This window comes from Ovis canadensis, chromosome X, assembly GCF_042477335.2.
Source record: "Ovis canadensis isolate MfBH-ARS-UI-01 breed Bighorn chromosome X, ARS-UI_OviCan_v2, whole genome shotgun sequence".
Classification (NCBI taxonomy): domain Eukaryota; kingdom Metazoa; phylum Chordata; class Mammalia; order Artiodactyla; family Bovidae; genus Ovis; species Ovis canadensis.
In genome coordinates this window covers 47,408,183-47,426,794 of record NC_091727.1, presented here as the reverse complement: position 1 = coordinate 47,426,794, position 18,612 = coordinate 47,408,183, and the positions used below count along the sequence as shown (strand labels likewise).

Genomic DNA, 18,612 nt, shown 5'->3' with positions numbered 1-18,612 from the left:
GAAATCCCACTCCTGGGCATATATCCAGAGAAAGCCATAATACAAAAAGACTCTTGCATTACAATATTCATTGCAGTGCTGTTTCCAATAGCTAGGACATAGAACCAACATAAATGTCCATTGACAGATAAGTGGATAAAGAAGATGTGGTCCATAAAATGAAATAATGCTATTTGTGGTGACATGGATGGATTGATGACATGGATGCTATTTGAGATTGCCATGCTTAGTGAAGTAAGTGAGGCAGAGAAAGGTATATATCATATGATATCACTTACATGTGGAATGGAAAAAAGGTACAAATGAACTTATTTACAAAACAGAAATAGAGTCACAGAAATAGAAAGCAAACTTACAGTTGCAAAGTCAGAAAGTGGGAGAGGGATAAACTGGGAGATTGAGATTGACATGTAACTAGTAAGAACATACTGTATAGCACAGGGAACTCTATTTAATACTCTGTAAGATGGTGACTGCAGCCATGAAATTAAAAGATGCTTTTTCCTTGGAAGAAAAGTTATGACCAACCTAGATAGCATATTCAAAAGCAGAGACATTACTTTGCCAACAAAGGTCTGTCTAGTCAAGGCTATGGTTTTTCCTGTGGTCATGTATGGATGTGAGAGTTGGCCTATGAAAAAAGCTGAGCACTGAAGAAGTGATGCTTTTGAACTGTGGTGTTTGAAAAGACTCTTGAGAGTCCCTTGGACTGCAAGGAGATCCAACCTGTCCATTCTGAAGGAGATCAGCCCTGGGATTTCTTTGGAAGGAATGATGCTAAAGCTGAAACTTCAGTACTTTGGCCACCTCATGCAAAGATTTGACTCACTGGAAAAGACTCTGATGCTGAGAGGGATTAGGGGCAGGAGGAGAAGGGGACGACAGAGGATGAGATGGCTGGATGGCATCACTGACTCAATGGACGTGAGTCTGAGTGAACTCCGGGAGTTGATGATGGACAGGGAGGCCTGGCGTGCTGCAATTCATGGGGTTGCAAAGAGTCGGGCACGACTGAGTGACTGAACTGAACTGAACTGAATGACCTTTATAAGAAAAGAATCTAAAAAACAGTGGATATATGTATATGTATAACTGATTGACTTTGTTATACAGCAGAAACTAATGCAACATTGTAAATAAACTATATTCCAATAAAAATTAATTTTAAAAATGTGTAGAATTCATAAATACCCATTTTCCAAAAAAATTTTCCAATAGCTACCATATACATGAAAATTTTTCTGCATCATTAATCATCAGGAAATGCAAATAAAAACCACAGTGAAATATTACCTCACACCTTCCAGAATGGCTGTTATCAAATGAAAAGTACTGACAAGTGCTGGGAAAGATGTAGAAAAAAAAGAACCCTTGTATTCTGCTGGTGAGAATGTAAATTGATACAGCTGCTATGAAAAATAATATGGAGGTTCCTCAAAATTTAAAAATAGAACTGCTATATAATTCAATAAATAGCTATCTTGAAGAGATCTCTGTACCCCATGTTTGTTACAGCATTATTCATAGTAACCAAGACACAGAAGATGAGATGATTGGATGGCATCACTCAGTGTCCAAACTCAATGGACATGAGTTTGAGCAAGCTCCAGGAGATGGTGAAAGACAGGGAAGCATGGCAGGATACAGTCCATGGGGTTGCAAAAAGTCAGACATGACTGAGTGACTGAAAAACAAGACACAGAAACCACCTAAGTGTCTTTGACAGATGAATGGATAAACACACACACACAATGAAACATTATTCAGTCATAAAGAAGGAAATTTTGTGTTTTCCACATCACGGACTAACCTGGAAGGTATTCTGCAAAAAGAAATATTGCAGAGAAAGAAAGACAAATATTTCATGATCTCACTTATGTGGAAAATCTAATAAAACTGAATTCATAGAAACAGAGAAGAGATTGGTGTTTGCCACATGTAAGGAGTGTTGGTTAGGGAAAATAGGTAAATGTGCTCAAAATATAGAGACATTCAAGAGCTAATATGGAAAAAAAAAAGAGGTCCTTTTCATCATACGGGACTGGAATGCAAAAGTAGGAAGTCAAGAAATGACTTTACACATGGACATCACCAGATGGTCAAATACCGAAATCAGATTGATTATACTCTTTGCAGCCAAAGATGGAGAAGCTGTATACAGTCAGCAAAAACAAGACCAGGAGCTGACTGTGGCTCATATCATGAACTGCTTATTGCAAAATTCAGACATAAATTCAAGAAAGTTTAGAAAACCACTAGGCCATTCAGGTATGACCTAGATCAAATCCCTTATGATTATACAGTGGAAGTGACAAATAGATTCAAGAGATATGATAGAGTACCTGAAGAACTATGGACATAGGTTTAAACATAGTAGAGGATGTGGTGATCAAAACCACCCCAAAGAAGAAGAAATACAAAAAGTCAAAATGATTGTCTGAGGAGGCCTTACAAATAGCTGAGAAAAGAAGAGAAGCTAAAGGCAAAGGAGGAACAGAATGATATACCCATCTGAATGCAGCATTCCAGAGAACAACAAGGAGAGATAAGAAAGCCTTCTGAAGTGAACAATGAAAGAAATAGAGGGAAACAATAGGATGGGAAAGACTAGAGATCTCTTCAAGAAAATTGAAGCTTCCAAGCGAACATTTCATGCTTCATGGGCACAATAAAGGACAGGAACAGTATGGACCTAACAGAAGCAGAAGATATTAAGAAGATGTGGCAAGAATACACAGGAGAACTATACCAAAAAAAAAAAAATCTTAATGACCCAGATAACCATGATGGTGTGATCATTCACCTAGAGCCAGACATCCTGGAGTGCTAAGTCAAGTGTGCCTTGAGAAGCATCACTACGAACAAAGCTAGTGGAGGTGATGGAATTCCAGCTGAGCTATTTCATATCCTAAAAGGTGATGCTGTTATAATGCTGCACTCAATATGCCAGCAAATTTGGAAAACTAGGAGTGGCCAAAAGACTGGAAAAGGTCAGTTTTTATTCCAATCCCAAAGAAGGGCAATGCCAAAGAATGTTCAAGCTACCATACAATTGCAGTCATTTCACACACTAGCAAGTTAATGCTAAAAATGCTTCAAGCTAGGCTTCAACAGTATATGATTTGAGAATTCCAGATTTAAAAGTTGGATTTAGAAAAGGCAGAGGAACCAGAGATCAAAGTGCCAGCATCAGTTGGACCATAGGAAAAGCAAGAGAATTCAAGAAAAAAAAAATCTACTTCTGCTAAAGTCTTTGATTGTGCAGATCACAACCACCTATGGAAAATTCTTAAAGAGATGAGAATACCAAACCACCTTATCTGCCTTCTGAGAAACCTGTATGCAGGTCAAGAAGCAGCAGTTAGAACTGGACATGAAATGGCAGACTGGTTCAAAATAGGAAAGGAGAACATCAAGGTTGTATATTGTCACCTTGCTTATTTAACTTATATGCAGAATACATCATGCAAAATGCTAGGCTGGATGAAGTACAACCTGGAATCAAGATTGCCAGGAGAAATATCAATAACTTCAATTACGCAGATGACACTGCCCTTATGGTAGAAAGTTAAGAGGAACTAAAGAGCCTCTTGATGAAGTTGAAAGAGGAGAGTGAAAAAGCTGACTTAAAGCTAAACATTCAAAAAGTGAAGATCATGGCATCTGGTCACATGACTTCATGGTAAATAGATTTGGAAACAATGGAAACAGTGACAGAGTTTATTTTGGGGGGCTCCAAAATCACTGCAGATGGTGACTGCAGCCATGAACTTAAATGACACTTGCTCTTTTGAAGAAAAGCTATGACAAACCTAGAGAGTGTATCAAAAAGAAGAGGCCTACTCTGCTGACAGAGTATAGTCAAAGCTATGGTTTTTCCAGTAGTCATGTACGGATGTGAGAGTTGATCCATAAAGAAGGCTGAGCACCGAAGAATTTGTTTTCTAACTGAGGTTTTGGAGAAGACTCTTGAGAGCCCTTTGGACTGCAAGGACATCATATTAGTCAATCCTAAAGGAAATCAATCCTGAATATTCATTCGAAGGACTGATGCTGAAGCTGAAACTCCAACACTTTGGGCACCTGATGCAAAGAGCCAACTCATTGGAAAAGACTCCCTTACTGGGAAAGAATGAAGACAAGAGGAGAAGGGGAAGACAGAGGACGAGATGACTGGGTGGTATCACCAACTCAATGGACATGAATTTGAGGAAATTCTGTGAGATGGTGAAGGACAGGGAAGCCTGGCGTGCTGTAGCCCATGGGGTCAAAAAGAGTCAGACATAGCTGAGAGATTGAACAACAACAAGGGAAGTGATATAAAGCTTGAATACTATAGTTAGCAAAGCTATATTATATATTTGAAATTTTCTAGGAGAATAGATCTTAAAACTTCTCATCAGAATATAAAAACTTTTGTAACTATGTGATGTGATGAATGTTAAGTAAGCTTTATGTGCTTATCTTTTTCCAGTATATGTATGTATGTATGTATGTATGTATGTATATATATATATAAAATCATTATGTTGCATACCTTAACCTTATACAATGTAATATGTCTATTATGTCTCAATTGGGGAAAAATACAAAATGTGAACAGGCAAATAACAAATGAGATGATTTAATCAGTCAAACCTCCCAACAAAGAAATGCCCAGTGATAGGTTATTTCACTGGTGATTTTCATGAAACCTTTCAATAAGAATTAACACCAGTCCTTCTCAAACTAGTCCAAAAACTTGAAGTGAAAGGAACATTCTCAAACTCATTTTATGAGGCCAGCATTACCCCAAAACCAAAGCTGGATAAAGATACTACTAGGTAATACAGGCCAATAACTTTGATGAGTATAGATGCAAAAATTCTCAACAAAATACTAGCAAACCAAGTTCAACAACATGTAAATAGATTATGCACCATCATCAAGTGTGGTTCATGTCTAGGGAGCAGACATTGTCTACATATGTAAATCAATAAATATGTACCACATTTACAGAGAAAGGTAAAAATCATATAATCACCTCAATTTTTTATGACAAGTTCACTGCTAATAGCATCATATTCAATGGTAAGAGTTTGAAAGCATTTCCTCTAAGATCAGGGAAAAGAGAACGAAACCAACTCTCACCACTCCTATTCGGCATAACTCTGAAAGTCCTAGCCAGAGTGGTCAGGAAAGAAAAAGCAATTAAAGTCATAAGTCAAGTATCTCTGTTTGCAGATGACATGATTTCATATGTATAAAACTGTAGAGACTCTTACGACATAAAAATATTCAAGTAAAGGAATTCAGAAATATTTCAGTATACAAAATCAGTTGTACAAAAATCAAAACAAATTGTTTTGTTTCAATAACAACAAACATCCACAGAGAAATTAACAACATAACCCCATTTGCAATAGAACAAAATAATAAAATACTTAGGAATAAGTTTAAAAAAGAAAGTTAAAGATCTGTACATTTAAATCTATTAGGCATTTATGAAAAAAATGAAGAAACAAATGGAAAGATATCACATATTCATGGATTATAAGATGATATTGTGGAAATGACCTTACTACACAAAGCCATCTGTATATTTGATGTAATCCCTACCTCAAATTCCATGGCATTTTTCATAGAAGGAGAAAAAAAAAGTCCTAAAATTCATATGGAACCAGAAAAGACCCCAATTTACCAAAGAAATTCTGAGAAAGAAGAACAAAATTGGAGGCAATCATACATCCCAATTTCAAACTATATTACAAAACTATAGTAATCCAAAAAGTATGGAGTTTACATTAAAAATCAACATATAGATTAATGGAACAGAACTGAGGGCCCAATTATAAAACCATACTTATGTTCAACTACTATTTGTAAGGGGGGCAAGAATATTCAGAAAGGGAAAATTTGTTGTTTTTGTTTTAGTGGCTCATCATGTCCAGCTCTTTGCAACCCTATGGACTGTAGCCCACCAGGCTCCTCTGTCCATGGGCTTACCCAGGCAAGAATACTGGAGTGGGTTGCCATTTCCTTCTCCAGGGTATCTTCCCAACCCAGGGATTGAACCTGCATCTCCTGCATTGAAGGTAGATTCTTTACCACTGAGCCAGGGTGGAAATACAAGGGATAACTACTCTTTTATTAATGGCATTGGAGAAATTAGATATTTACATGCAGAGGACTGTATCAACCCCCCCATACTACACCAGTCACAAAAATTAACTCAAAGCAGATTAATGACTTATGTGTAAGACTCACATATGCAGAAATTCTAGAAGAAAACATAGAGAAAATACTCCTTGACATTGGTCTTGCCAATGAGTTTTTAAATATGACACCTAAAGCACAAGCCAGAGAATCAAAAATAAGCAAGTGGGACTTGAATTCTGCTCAGCAAAAGACAAACTATTAACAAAATGAAAAGGCTCCCTATGAAATGGGAGAAATTATTTATAAACCATATACCCAATAAAGACATATACATACATACCATGGTATACTGTTCAGCCATAAAAAGAAAGAAATCCTATCGTTTATGGAAATATGAATGATCTTTAGGGAGTTATGCTGTGAGAAATAAGTTATAAAATACAAATATCTGATGTCTCTTTTAAGTGCAAGCTGAAAAATGCAAAGTTGTAGAAACAGAAAATAGATTGCTGGTTGCCAGATTTTGGGGTTGGCATTGGGGAAAGTGGGGATTTGTTGGTCAAAGGGCACAAACTTCTAGTTATATGATGTTCTAGGGATATAATATACAGTATGGTTAATATAGTTAACAGTACTCTATTGTATACTTAGGAGGTGCTAAGAGTATTACATACTTAGGAGATTCTTAAATGTTCTTACCACAAACAAAAGTAATTGTGTGAGGTGATGGGTGTGTTAACTAACCTTATTGTGATAATTATTTCACAGTATATACATGTAATGTATCATCACATTTAACATCTTATGCTTACACAATATTATGTCAGTTATATCTCAATAAAGCTGGAAAACGATAATAAGGATAAAAAACAGCAAAATACTCACTTTTAGAAAAGTGTTTCCTTCTCACTGACCTGCCAATGGCTTAATATGATATATGATGGCTTAATGTGACATTGCTTCCAGGGTAATGGGATCAAGTCATCAAACAAAGACAAACAGAGAAGCTGTAATGTTGAAATTTCAGACAGTGACCACCAAATGAAAAAGGTATTTGGGAGCAACAGAGAAATCATCCTTGCATTCTGAATCATATGCTTTGTGCTTCAGCCTATTCTGTTTTGAATATAGATAAGGATTAAAAGTGGGGCACTAGGTGATTTGAGAAGCCCCTTGCTACTTAATTGATACCATTTCCCTTTGATCTCCCATCTACTCTAGGTGTCAACTCTGCCCGCTCAGTTCCTCCTTCCTACCCACCACCACAGGACCCGTTAAACCAGGGCCAATACCTGGTCCCCGATGGCATCGCTCAGTCACAGGTCTTTGAGTTCACCGAACCCAAGCGCAGCCAGTCACCATTCTGGCAAAACCTCAGCAGGTTAACCCCCTTCAAAAAATAATACCAACAGGGAGGCAGATAATTTTAAAATAAATAAAATTATATTTATAGATGGACCTTTTTTTGGAGAAGCACTGTTGAAATTTATATATATATACATATACACACACATGCATACACACACATACACAAAAACACACAGTCTTGAGTGTACACACCCACACACCCACCCACACAACTACACACACACACACACACACACACACTCACTCTCACACTCACACACACTCACACACGCAGAAGGACCAAAAATGTTTTCTGTTGTTTTGGGCAAGTAAAATCTGTAGTTGGTAGGAAGAAGTACCAATGACTTCCAAACATGTGATCCCTTAAAAAGTTTTCTGTTCTTATCCTGCCCCCCTCCCCTTTACTTTCAGAAACTTACATTTCTATTTGTTCCTCTTTTGTTGAGATAATCTTTTTGCTCTCCTGTGAATGATTCATTGACTTGTCATTATTAACATAGATGTGTTGTATTGATTTTTACTTTCCTGATGATACTGATGCTGATGACTTTTGAATTTAGTTTAATATGGTGGTGTTTGGGAGTTTTGAATTTCTTTTTTTCCTTTTACTTCTCATTGGGTAAAGGAAGGATCCCCTTTCTCCTCTCCCTCGACTGATCATCTGCGAATGTTTCTGCAGCCCTGCAGTTACCCCAAATAGCCTTTTTCCTGCATCTTCTGTCCTAGTCATACCAGTCTGGACATGCTCTGTTGTGCCCTGTGACATAACTGCTCAATATTTCTATTGCTTTCACTGTGTTTTAGGTGTTGTGGAGGGATTGAAACTAAACAGAAGTAAGAGAACATCAGAATAATGATACTAGAAGGGACTTTTGTTCAGAAAATGTTCTGCATTTGGGCTGTTTCTTCTTCTAGCACTGGGGGTTCCCATGTTGTAGCACTGCTGGGTCATGACAGTTTTGTATCTGGGGTTTAGTTTGGGTCAGTTATTCTCTTCTTCATGCCACTTTGGTTATGGGGTTTCTTCTAGGCTTCTTCCTCCCCTAACTTAAAAAGTCTGAACTAGAAGCAAAGAGGCTGAGACTCTGCCCCTTGAAGGAGGGATTCAACTGTCTCCAATAACAGGTAGGTTTAGGATATGATTCCCCACTGCAGTCAGTTCAGCAGCCTGGTTATACCTGCTTCACATTTGCAGATTGTTTAGGCAGCATTGTTCAGAGTCTGTGAGAGGTCAAAACAGAGTTCACCTGACCAAGATCATCAGCTGTATTCAAATTATTGACCTAGACAGAATCCAGGGCTGAGAGTAATCTCTTATAGAAAAGAATAAAGATGGGCATGGAAAGAGACATCCTCAGTCCAAGATATGTACTTAAAGTTCCTAACTTAGGTGTAACTTCCCCCATTGTTAGCAGATTGCATGGATAATCTTCCATGGCTCCTTCCATCCTCCTCCCTGTTTACCTTCTTTCTCCTGCTCTCCCCTACACAGGAGGATTGCTAGTATGAGCATAATTAAAGCACTTTTGGAACTCAAAGAATGCCCTGTTTCCAACATTCTCTCATCCCATCACATTTGAAGTAAGCAAGTGAGAAACCCAGGGGACATTTCCCTGTGGAGAAAGGATCTGAGGCAGAGTTGCTGCCCTCAGATTCATTTTTGTCAGGCTTTTCACTTCCCACGCAAAGAGACAGGCTCCCTATGTGTACTCCCTATTCCTCCTCTCTACATGGCCTCTTGGGTAGATAGACCTTGAATGTAGTACAAAGGAGTAAAGATGGGGCCTACTATGGAGAGCCATTCTAGTGAGGAGATTGAGTCTGTCCTTGACCCTGTGGGAGAAGACTTCATCATGAAAGGACCTCAGCTTAATGAGCAGCAGCTGACACTTGGCTGCATGGGACACTTAACATAGCTAGCTTGATTGCTGCTTTTATGCTTCCTGATTCAGACCAGGCCCTGTCCAGCCTGGGAATTTTTCCTCTTTGGAATCAAATTACAAGCTGTTTAAGCTCACATTCCACCACACCCAAATGAGACTTGAGGAGTAAGCCAAGGATAAGCCTGAATTGAGCAGAGGGCTAGAGCTCGGGACTGGCCACCACTGCTCAGCACAAGACCCAACTACTTAAGCCCCGTTGGCAAGGAACCTGGTACGGAGTGCCTCAGCTAAATTGACCTCCCTGTCAAACAGAATATCTGGCTGTGTAGACCTTCCTTGAGTGTACATTATTTTCCCACTTTCCATTCTTTTCCCATTAGGCCTGGCCTTGACATGTTTCTCCAGAGCTTGGGGGCACACCAAAAGGGGATGCTTGGACAGGTCCCTAGACCTACAACTTCTCTTGGCCAAGCTCCCTCCCACACCCCCTTCCTGCTCCCCTGGGACTGTGTCCAGGGAAGCAGGGCATAGAGCTCCAGGATCAGGGATTTTTCACCTCTTTTCCACCTACCTCTCACCCACCCAATTCACTGGTCTCATCAGATGCCGACAACTCAATAAGAAATCAGTTTACCATTGGTCAGAAAATTCTCCTAACCAATGACAGCAAGCAGACCAGTGATGGACAGCCTCAAGGGGAGCTCCCATTACCTGAGTTCAGAATCCAAGCCTATTCTGTGTCCCCACAGCAGTGCTCTCCCCAAGAAATCTGTAAATCTCTGTTTCTGCATGGCCCAGAGATCCCCTTTCCTCACCTCAATGAGGCCTGGATTTGCTCTCCAAGTCTTGGAACCTGCCATAGAATGGCCTAATCCAGAAGCTCAACTCCTCTTTCTCCCTCTCTCTCTCTCATCCCTTCTACATGTATGTCTCTAAAGGATGTGTAAGGACAGCAACAAGAGAGTTCTAACAATTCTAGTGTGAAACCAAATAGTGATCTTTTAGTGCTTTGGGGATGGGGTGGGCTGGGGTGGATGGATGGGCAACAGTGATTTTGATTACCCCTGCTGCTCTGCACTTGCCAGTTTATTATTTCATTTCTTCTATCTGATTGTTTGACCCTGTCAAACAAGTGTCAAAGTTGTGTGTTTAAAAAATGTTTAACAAAAATATGATGTTGTAATGACACAAAGCCTTATGAAAATATTTATGGAGTTCAATAAAAGAAGTAAAAGACACCTCTAGGCATAGCTCTCAAGCTATTTTGTGTGTGTGTGTTTTACCAATTGCTAAATAAAGGGAATTTGCCTGGCGGGGGCAGCTTATCCCAGCCTCACCTACCAGTCCTGTTGTTCTATAGCCAGGCATACCATGGGCTATCTGGCCTTCCATGTCATTTCTTACAGAGTGGGCCACAAGAACCATGTTTGATTCTGTAATAGAGGCACTTCAAATGTCTTTATGGGTAGGACTGTCATTCATGTCACTTCACCCTTTGACAAGTGTTAAAGACCCATTCCTGACTTTGCTCCTTTTCCTTGCAGCTGCCAAGTCTAGTACTTGCCCTGTGCACTCTCACATGCTCTTAAAAGCTGCTTTTTGAACCTAACCAGAATCCATATCCCTTAGGAATCTCTCACCTTCAGCTACTTCCTAATGCTTCCAGTTCTGTTTACTCTGAAATAGACAGATTTATCCATCCCCCAAAGTGTTTATTTCATGGTGTCTCCTACACATACATGCTCCTTGCTGTCCACAAGGCTCCTGTGTGGTATCTTATGTTACCCAGCAGAGACACAATAGTAGTTTATATGCTCTGGTACTACTTCACCTGCCTTTTTCCAGAAGAAATAAACACTGACCCTAATAAAATGCTTATTCATCACTCATCTCCCAATCTGCTTCAAACTGGTCTCAGTGTTGCTTACTCTTAGAGTGTTCCTGGATGCCACATGGATTGAGGGGAGTTGGAAGCAAGAATATGGAATGAGCTGATACTAGCATATGAATGAATATCACTCTCTATATTCTTCTCAAGAGCCCTGTCTCTTTAAGTTTTCTAGTATAGGCTTCCAACAGATGACTACGACCACCGGTCCTTTTGCCTGCAGTGCAGGAGACCCGGGTTCGATCCCTGGGTTGGGAAGATCCCCTAGAGAAGGAAATGGCAACGCACTCCAGTATCCTTGCCTGGAAAATCTTATGGACAGAGGAACCTGGTGGATTGCAGTCTATGGGGTCGCAAAGAGTCAGGCACGACTGAGCGACTAACACATACATCAAGAGAAAATAGAAGAAGCCCAAGGTCTCTGCTGTGGGTTTTGGCTTACTTCAGTGTCTTAGTCACTGAGGCCACCACTCTGCTACTTAGCCTGCTTAACCTTTGGACCCTTTGGAATTTCCCTATTTATATTGACCTGCTTACCCCTGCCTCCCAGAGGCTTCTGTCCTAAATAGAATAGAATGCTGGTTAGATAGACCTTGCTCACCCAGGTTTTACCTATCAGGTCCAAGATAACAAAATGAGATCTCAGCATTCCCCCAAGTAAAACCGCCTGCAGTGCAACAGTTTAGCCTGGTCATAGGTATATTAGACCATCTGGCTTTGCCAATATGGTTGGAGAGGAATTTTTGGAGGTTAATTCATGTTCACTAGAAGCACACTATTCTGGTTCCATCTCTCCCATTTCTTTCTTTTTTCTCCAGTAGGCCATGAGTGTTTCCTCATATGATTGGGGAAGAGTGAAAGGAATGGTGCATGGTCCTTTGTCCTATTTAACTCACCAATAGGTCCTTCAAGGCAGCTTTTTAGGTGAGGCTTTGTCCATCTCCACAACAGCCATGCTGCCAACCAACTGAATTAGATTCAACTTGCATGTCCTAAATATATAATCTGGGCTAGGCCTTGTGGTTGGTACACAAGAGATACCAAGATGACTAAAATAAAATCTCTGCCTACAGTCTCAGAGTTCAGTGAGAACATATAAACATGGGCCATAACAAGGATGGATGAAGTCCTCAAGGCACTCAGAAAATGGAGTGGTTAATTCTAATTGAGGAAGATCTTTATAATCCGTCAGGATAAGTTTAGTGTACTGCAATAAGAGATATTCCCTTAAATCTTTTTTTTTCTTGTTGTTTATCCATTTTATTTTTTAATTTATTTATTTTAAATTGAATGATAATTGCTTTACAATATTGTGTTGTATTCATACATCAATATGAATCTTAATGGCTTAACATATAAGAGTTTATTTCTTGCTCATACAAATCCTACTCTGAATCCAGGTGACTTTCCAGAGGAGCTATTACCCATGTGATAGTACACGATCTGGGCTTCTGCTGCCTTGCTACACCTCCATCTCAAGATGTAGTTCTATAATCACCACAGCTGAAGAGAGAGCCCTAGATTGTTTCTCACTTACAGTTAAATTCTCTAGCCATAACTGATCATATGGCCTCATCCAACTTTAAGGAAACAGAAAACTGTAAAAGTCCTACAAACTCAGAAGGGCAAGAGAACTAGATATGAATGAACATTAGACATCTCTACCAAAGAAGGAAATGTTTGAACTAAGTCTCAGAAGACAAGGAAAATTCTACCATATTGTGAATGTTAGAGCAATTGAGAAGTTAGGGGAAAGAGTTCACACAAGACAACCCTTCCTTCTGATACCAATTGAGAGTCTAGGGATCCCAAATAACACCCTTAGGTTTGATAATTAACTACAAGACTCACAGAATTCATTGATATACTCATGGTTATGCCTTATGAAACCTAAAGGATATAGATGAAAATCAGCCAAGGGAAGAAGCATAGGGCAGAGTATAAGAAAGTACCAAACAGAGAGCTTCAATTTTCCTATTCCTGTGGAGTGAGGACAATGTTACTTTCCAGAATAAATATGTGACAATATGCATGGAGTATTGCCAGCCAGGAAAGCACACTCAGGTTTCTTAAGATTTGGTTCTTGCTTTATCACTGCACTTGTGGCTGATCCCTGTCTACAGTCCCCTCAGAAGATGAACTGATACCAAGTAAATCAGAGACCCCACCATAAATCACATTGTTGGTGTGGACAAAAACCCCATCCTAAATCACATTGCCATCCAGACAGAAAATTAGTAAGGAAACACAGGGCTTAAATAAAACTTTAGATCACATGGATTTAATTGATATTTATAGAACATTCCATCCAAAAGCAACAGACTATGCATTCTTTTCAAGTGCACACACAGAACATTCTCCAGTATTGACCACATGCAGAGCCATAAGGTGAGTCTCAGTATATTTAAGAAAATTAAAACCATATCAAGCATCTTTTCTTGTCACAATGCTATAAGATTAGAAAGAAACTACAATAAAAATTACAAAAAATACAATATGATATTAAACATCTAAAGGATCACTGAAGAAATCAAAGAGGAAATAAAAAAAAATACCTAGAGACAAATAAAAACAAAATCACAACAGTCCAAAACCTATGGGAGACAGCAAAAGCAGTTCTAAGAGGGACATTTATAGCATACAATCTTCCTCAAGAAATACAAAAAAATCTCAGATAAAAGTCCTGACCTTACATGCAAAATATCTAGAGTAAGAATAAACAAAACTAAAGTTAGCAGAAGGAAAGAAATAACATCAGAGAAGAAATAAATGAAATAGGAACAAAGAAAACAATTGTAAAGATTAATGAAATTTAAAGCCGGTTCTTCGAAAAGATAAAACCAATAAAACTTTAGCCACACTCACCAAGGAAAAAAGGGAGAGAAATCAATACAATTAAAAATGAAAAAAGAAGTTAAAATTTTCTCTGCAGAAATGGAAAGGATCATTAGAGACTACTATGAGCAACTCTATGCCAACAAAATGGACAACTTGGAAAAATGGACATATTCATAGAAAAGTGCAAATCCCAAAAGAGAACCAGGAAGAAATAGAAATTATGAATAGACCGATCATAAACACTGAAATTGAAACTGTGATTTAAAAACTCCCAGCAAACAAAAGTCCATGACCTGATGGTTTCACAGGTGACTTCTATCATACATTTAGAGAAGGGTTAACATCTATCTTCTGAAATTGTTGCAAAAGATTGCAGAGGAAGGAACACTTCCAAACTCATTCTTTGAGGCCACTATAACCCTGATACCAACACCAGACAGAGATACCACTAAAAAAGAAAATTACAGGCCAATATCACTGATCCACATAGGTGCAAAAATCCTCAACAAAATACAAGCAATTTGAATCCAATAGTACATTTAAAAAGACCATACACCATGATCACAGGATTCATCCCAGGTATGCAAGAATTTTTCAATATTTGCAAATCAACCAATGTGATACACAGCATCAACAAACTGAAGAATAAAAAATATACATCTCAATAGATACATAAAAGGCTTTTGACAAAATTCAGAACACATTTATGATAAAAAACCTCCAGAAAATGGGCATAGAGGGAATATACCTCAATATAATAAAGGCCATATATGACAAACTTACAACTAACATCATACTCAATGGTGAAAGCTGAAAGCATTTCCTCTAAGATCAGGAAAAAGACAAGGATGTCAACTCTCAGAGAAGAAAAAGAAGTAAAGGGAACCCAAATTGGAAAAAAAGAAATTAAACTGTCACTATTTACAGATGACATGGTACTATACATAGAAGATCCTGAAGATGCTACCAGAAAATTTCTAGAACACATTAGTTAATCAGATAAAGTTGCAGGTTTCAAAATTAATACATATATGCAACAGAAATCTATTACATTTCTATACACCAACAAGGGAATTCCAGAAAAACATATACTTCTGCTTCATTGACTTCGCTAAAGACTTTGACTGTGTGGATCACAACAAACTGTGGAAAGTTCTTAAATGGAAATACCAGACCAACTTATCTGCCTCCTGACAAACCTGTATGCAGATCAAGAAGCAACAGTTAGAACCAGACATGGAACAACAAAATGGTTCCAAATTGGGAAAGGAGTAAGTCAAGGCTGTATATTGTCACCTGCTACTTTAGCTTATATGCACAGTATGTCATGCAAAATGCCAATCTGGATGAAGTTCAAGCTGGAATCAAGATTGCTGGGAGAGAGAACAATAACCTCAGATGTGCAGATGACACCACCCTAATGGCAAAAAAATGAAGAACTAAAAAGCCTCTTGAAGAAGGTGAAAGAGGAGAGTGAATAAGCTGGCAATAAACTCAACATTCAAAAAGCTAAGATGATGATATCAGGTCCCATCACTTCACGACAAACAGATAGGGAAACAATGGAAACAGTGACAATTTTATTTTCTTGGCCTCCAAAATCACTGTGGATGGTGGCTGCAACAATTAAATTAAAAGACACTTGCTCCTTGGAAGAAAAACTATTACAAATCTAGACAGTGTATTAAAAAGCAGAGACATTACTTTGCCAACAAAGGTCTGTATAGTCAAAGCTTTGGTTTTTCCAATAGTTATGTAGGGATGTGAGAGCTGGATAATACAAAAGGCTGATCACTGAAAACCTGATGTTTTTGAACTGTGGTGCTGGAGAAGACTCTTGAGAGTCCCTTGGACAGCAGAGAGATCAAACAAGTCAATCCTAAAGGAAAAGGAAATAAACCCTGAATATTCTTTGGAAGGACTAACACTCAAGCTCCAATAGTTTGGCCACCTGATGCTAAGAGCCAACTCATTGGAAGAGACCCTGATGCTGGGAAAGACTGAGGGCAGGAGGAGAATGGGGCAACAGTGGATGAGACAGTTCGATGGCATCATTGACTAATTGACATGAGTTTGAGCAAACTCTGGGAGATAGTAAAGGATGGAACCCTGGCATACTGCAGTCCATGGGGTCCAAAAGAGATGGACATGACTGAGTGACTGAATTACAAATGAAAAAATCAAAGAGAAATTCAAGAGACACTTCCTTTTACCATCACCTCAAAAGGAATAAAATACCTAGGACTCAACTAGGAAAGACTGAGGGTGGGAGGAGAATGGGCAACAGAGGATGAGACATGTGGATGGCATCATCGACTAATGGACATGAGTTTGAGTAAACTCCTGGAGTTGGTGATGGACAAGGAGTCCTGGCATGCTGCAGTACATGGGGTCACAAGGATTCAGACATGGCTGAGAGACTGACCTGAAACATACCTAAGGAGACAAAACGCCTGTATTCCTCAAAACTATGAGAAATTGATTAAAGAAATCAAATATTCATGTTGATGTTTGGCAAATACCAATACAATTCTGTGAAGCAATCACCCTTCAATTAAAAAATAGATAAATTAAAAAAAAAAACAAATAAGACCCAAACAGATGTTCATGTATTGGAAGAATTAATATTGTCAAAATTACTATACTACCTAAGGCAATCTTCAGATTCAACACAATCCCTATCAATTACCAATGGCATTTTTCACAGACCTAGAACAAAAAATCTTAAACTTTCTATGGAGACAAAAAATATCTGGAATAGTCAAAGCAATAATGAGAAAGAAAAAGTAAGCTGGAGGAATCAGGTTTCCTGACTTCAAACTATGCTACAAAGCTACAGTCATCAAAGCAGTGTGGTACTGGTACAAAAATAGAAATACAGATGAGTGGAACATTATAAAAAACCTGGAAATTACCCCGTGCACCTGCTGCTGCTGCTAAGTCACTTCAGTCGTGTCTGACTCTGTGTGACCCCATAGACAGCAGCCCACCAGGCTCCCCCGTCCCTCAGATTCTCCAGGCAAGAACACTGGAGTGGGTTCCCATTTCCTTCTCCAATGCATGAAACTGAAAAGTGAAAGGGAAGTCGCTCAGTCGTGTCCGACTCTTCGCGATCCCATGGACTGCAGCCCACCAGGCTCCTCCATCCATGGGATTTTTCAGGCAAGAGTACTGGAGTGGGATGCCATTGCCTTCTCCAACCCCATGCACCTACTGTCCATTAATCTATGATGAAGGAGGCAAAGCTACACAATATCAAATTAATAGTCTCTCAACAAATGATGCTGGGAATACCAAACAGCTAAATGTAACAAAAAATGAAATTAGATAAATCTTTAACAACATACACAAAAATAAGCTCAAAATGGATTAAAGACCTAAACGTGAGACTGGACATTTTAAAACGCCTAGAGGAAATCATAGGCAGAACACTCTCTAATAAATCACAGAAAAAAATTTTGATCTATCTCCTAGAACAATGGAAAAAAGAAATAATAAACAGATGGGAGCCTACTCAAACTCAAAAGCTTTTGCACAGAAAAGGAAACAATAAGCAAAACAAAATGACAACACACAGATTGGGAGAAAATATTTGCAAATAATGTGACAGACAAGGGATTGTTCTCCTGCATTTATAAATAGCTAATGATGCTTGGACATCAAAACAAACAGTCCAATCAAAAACATGGGCAGAAGACCAAAACAGACATTTCTCCAAAGTAAACATACAGATGTCCAAGAGACTCGAAAAGATGTTCAACATCGTGAATTATTAGAGAAATGCAAATCAAAACTGCAATGACATATCTCCTCACACCAGCCAGAATGGCTGTCATTAAAAAATCCACAAGCAATAAATGCTAGAGCAAGTGTGAAGAGAAGGGAACCCTTCTATACCATATGTGGGAATGTAAATTTGTACAGGCACTATGGAGAAGAGTATGGAGGTTCCTTAAAAACCTAAAAATAGAACTACCAAATAATTCTCCAATCCCACTCCTGGGAATGCATCTGGAGAAAAATATGATCCAAAAGGATGCATGCACCTTCCCACCAGGAAGCTTCCACTAGCCTCCTATCTTCTTCCATCAGATGGGAGACAGAATGAAAACCACCAACATAAAAAAAAAAAAAAAAAAAACTAATGAACATGATCACACAGATAATAGCTTTGTCTAACTCAATGAAACTATGAGCTATGCCATGTAGGGCCACTCAATTTGGACGGGTCATGGTGGAGAAGTCTGACAAAACGTGGTTCACTGGAGAAGGAAATGGGAAACCACTTCAGCATTCCTACTTTGAGAACCCCATGCACAGTATGAAAAAGCAAAAAGATATGACATTGAAAGATGAATTCCCCAGGTCAGTAGGTGCCCAGTATGCTACTGGAGAAGAGCAAAGAAATAATTCCAGAAGGAATGAAAAGGCTAAAGCAAAGTAGAAACAACACCCAGTTGTGGATGTGTCTGATGGTGAAAGTATAGTCTGATGCTG

At 38.8% G+C, this 18,612-nt stretch overlaps 1 protein-coding gene across 15 annotated transcripts in view; it reads left to right on the top strand.

Annotated features, from left to right (window-relative positions):
* ARHGEF9 (Cdc42 guanine nucleotide exchange factor 9) overlaps window positions 1–10,633 on the top strand; it is a 456,132-nt gene extending 445,499 nt beyond the window's left edge. For all 15 annotated transcript variants that reach the window (XM_070291522.1, XM_070291525.1, XM_070291524.1 and 12 more), the window contains one exon: window positions 7,360–10,633. In XM_070291522.1, coding sequence (XP_070147623.1) covers window positions 7,360–7,541 — 182 coding nt within the window. In that variant the 3' untranslated portion in view covers window positions 7,542–10,633. The remainder of the gene's footprint in view (window positions 1–7,359) is intronic.
* The last annotated feature ends 7,979 nt before the right edge of the window (window positions 10,634–18,612 follow it).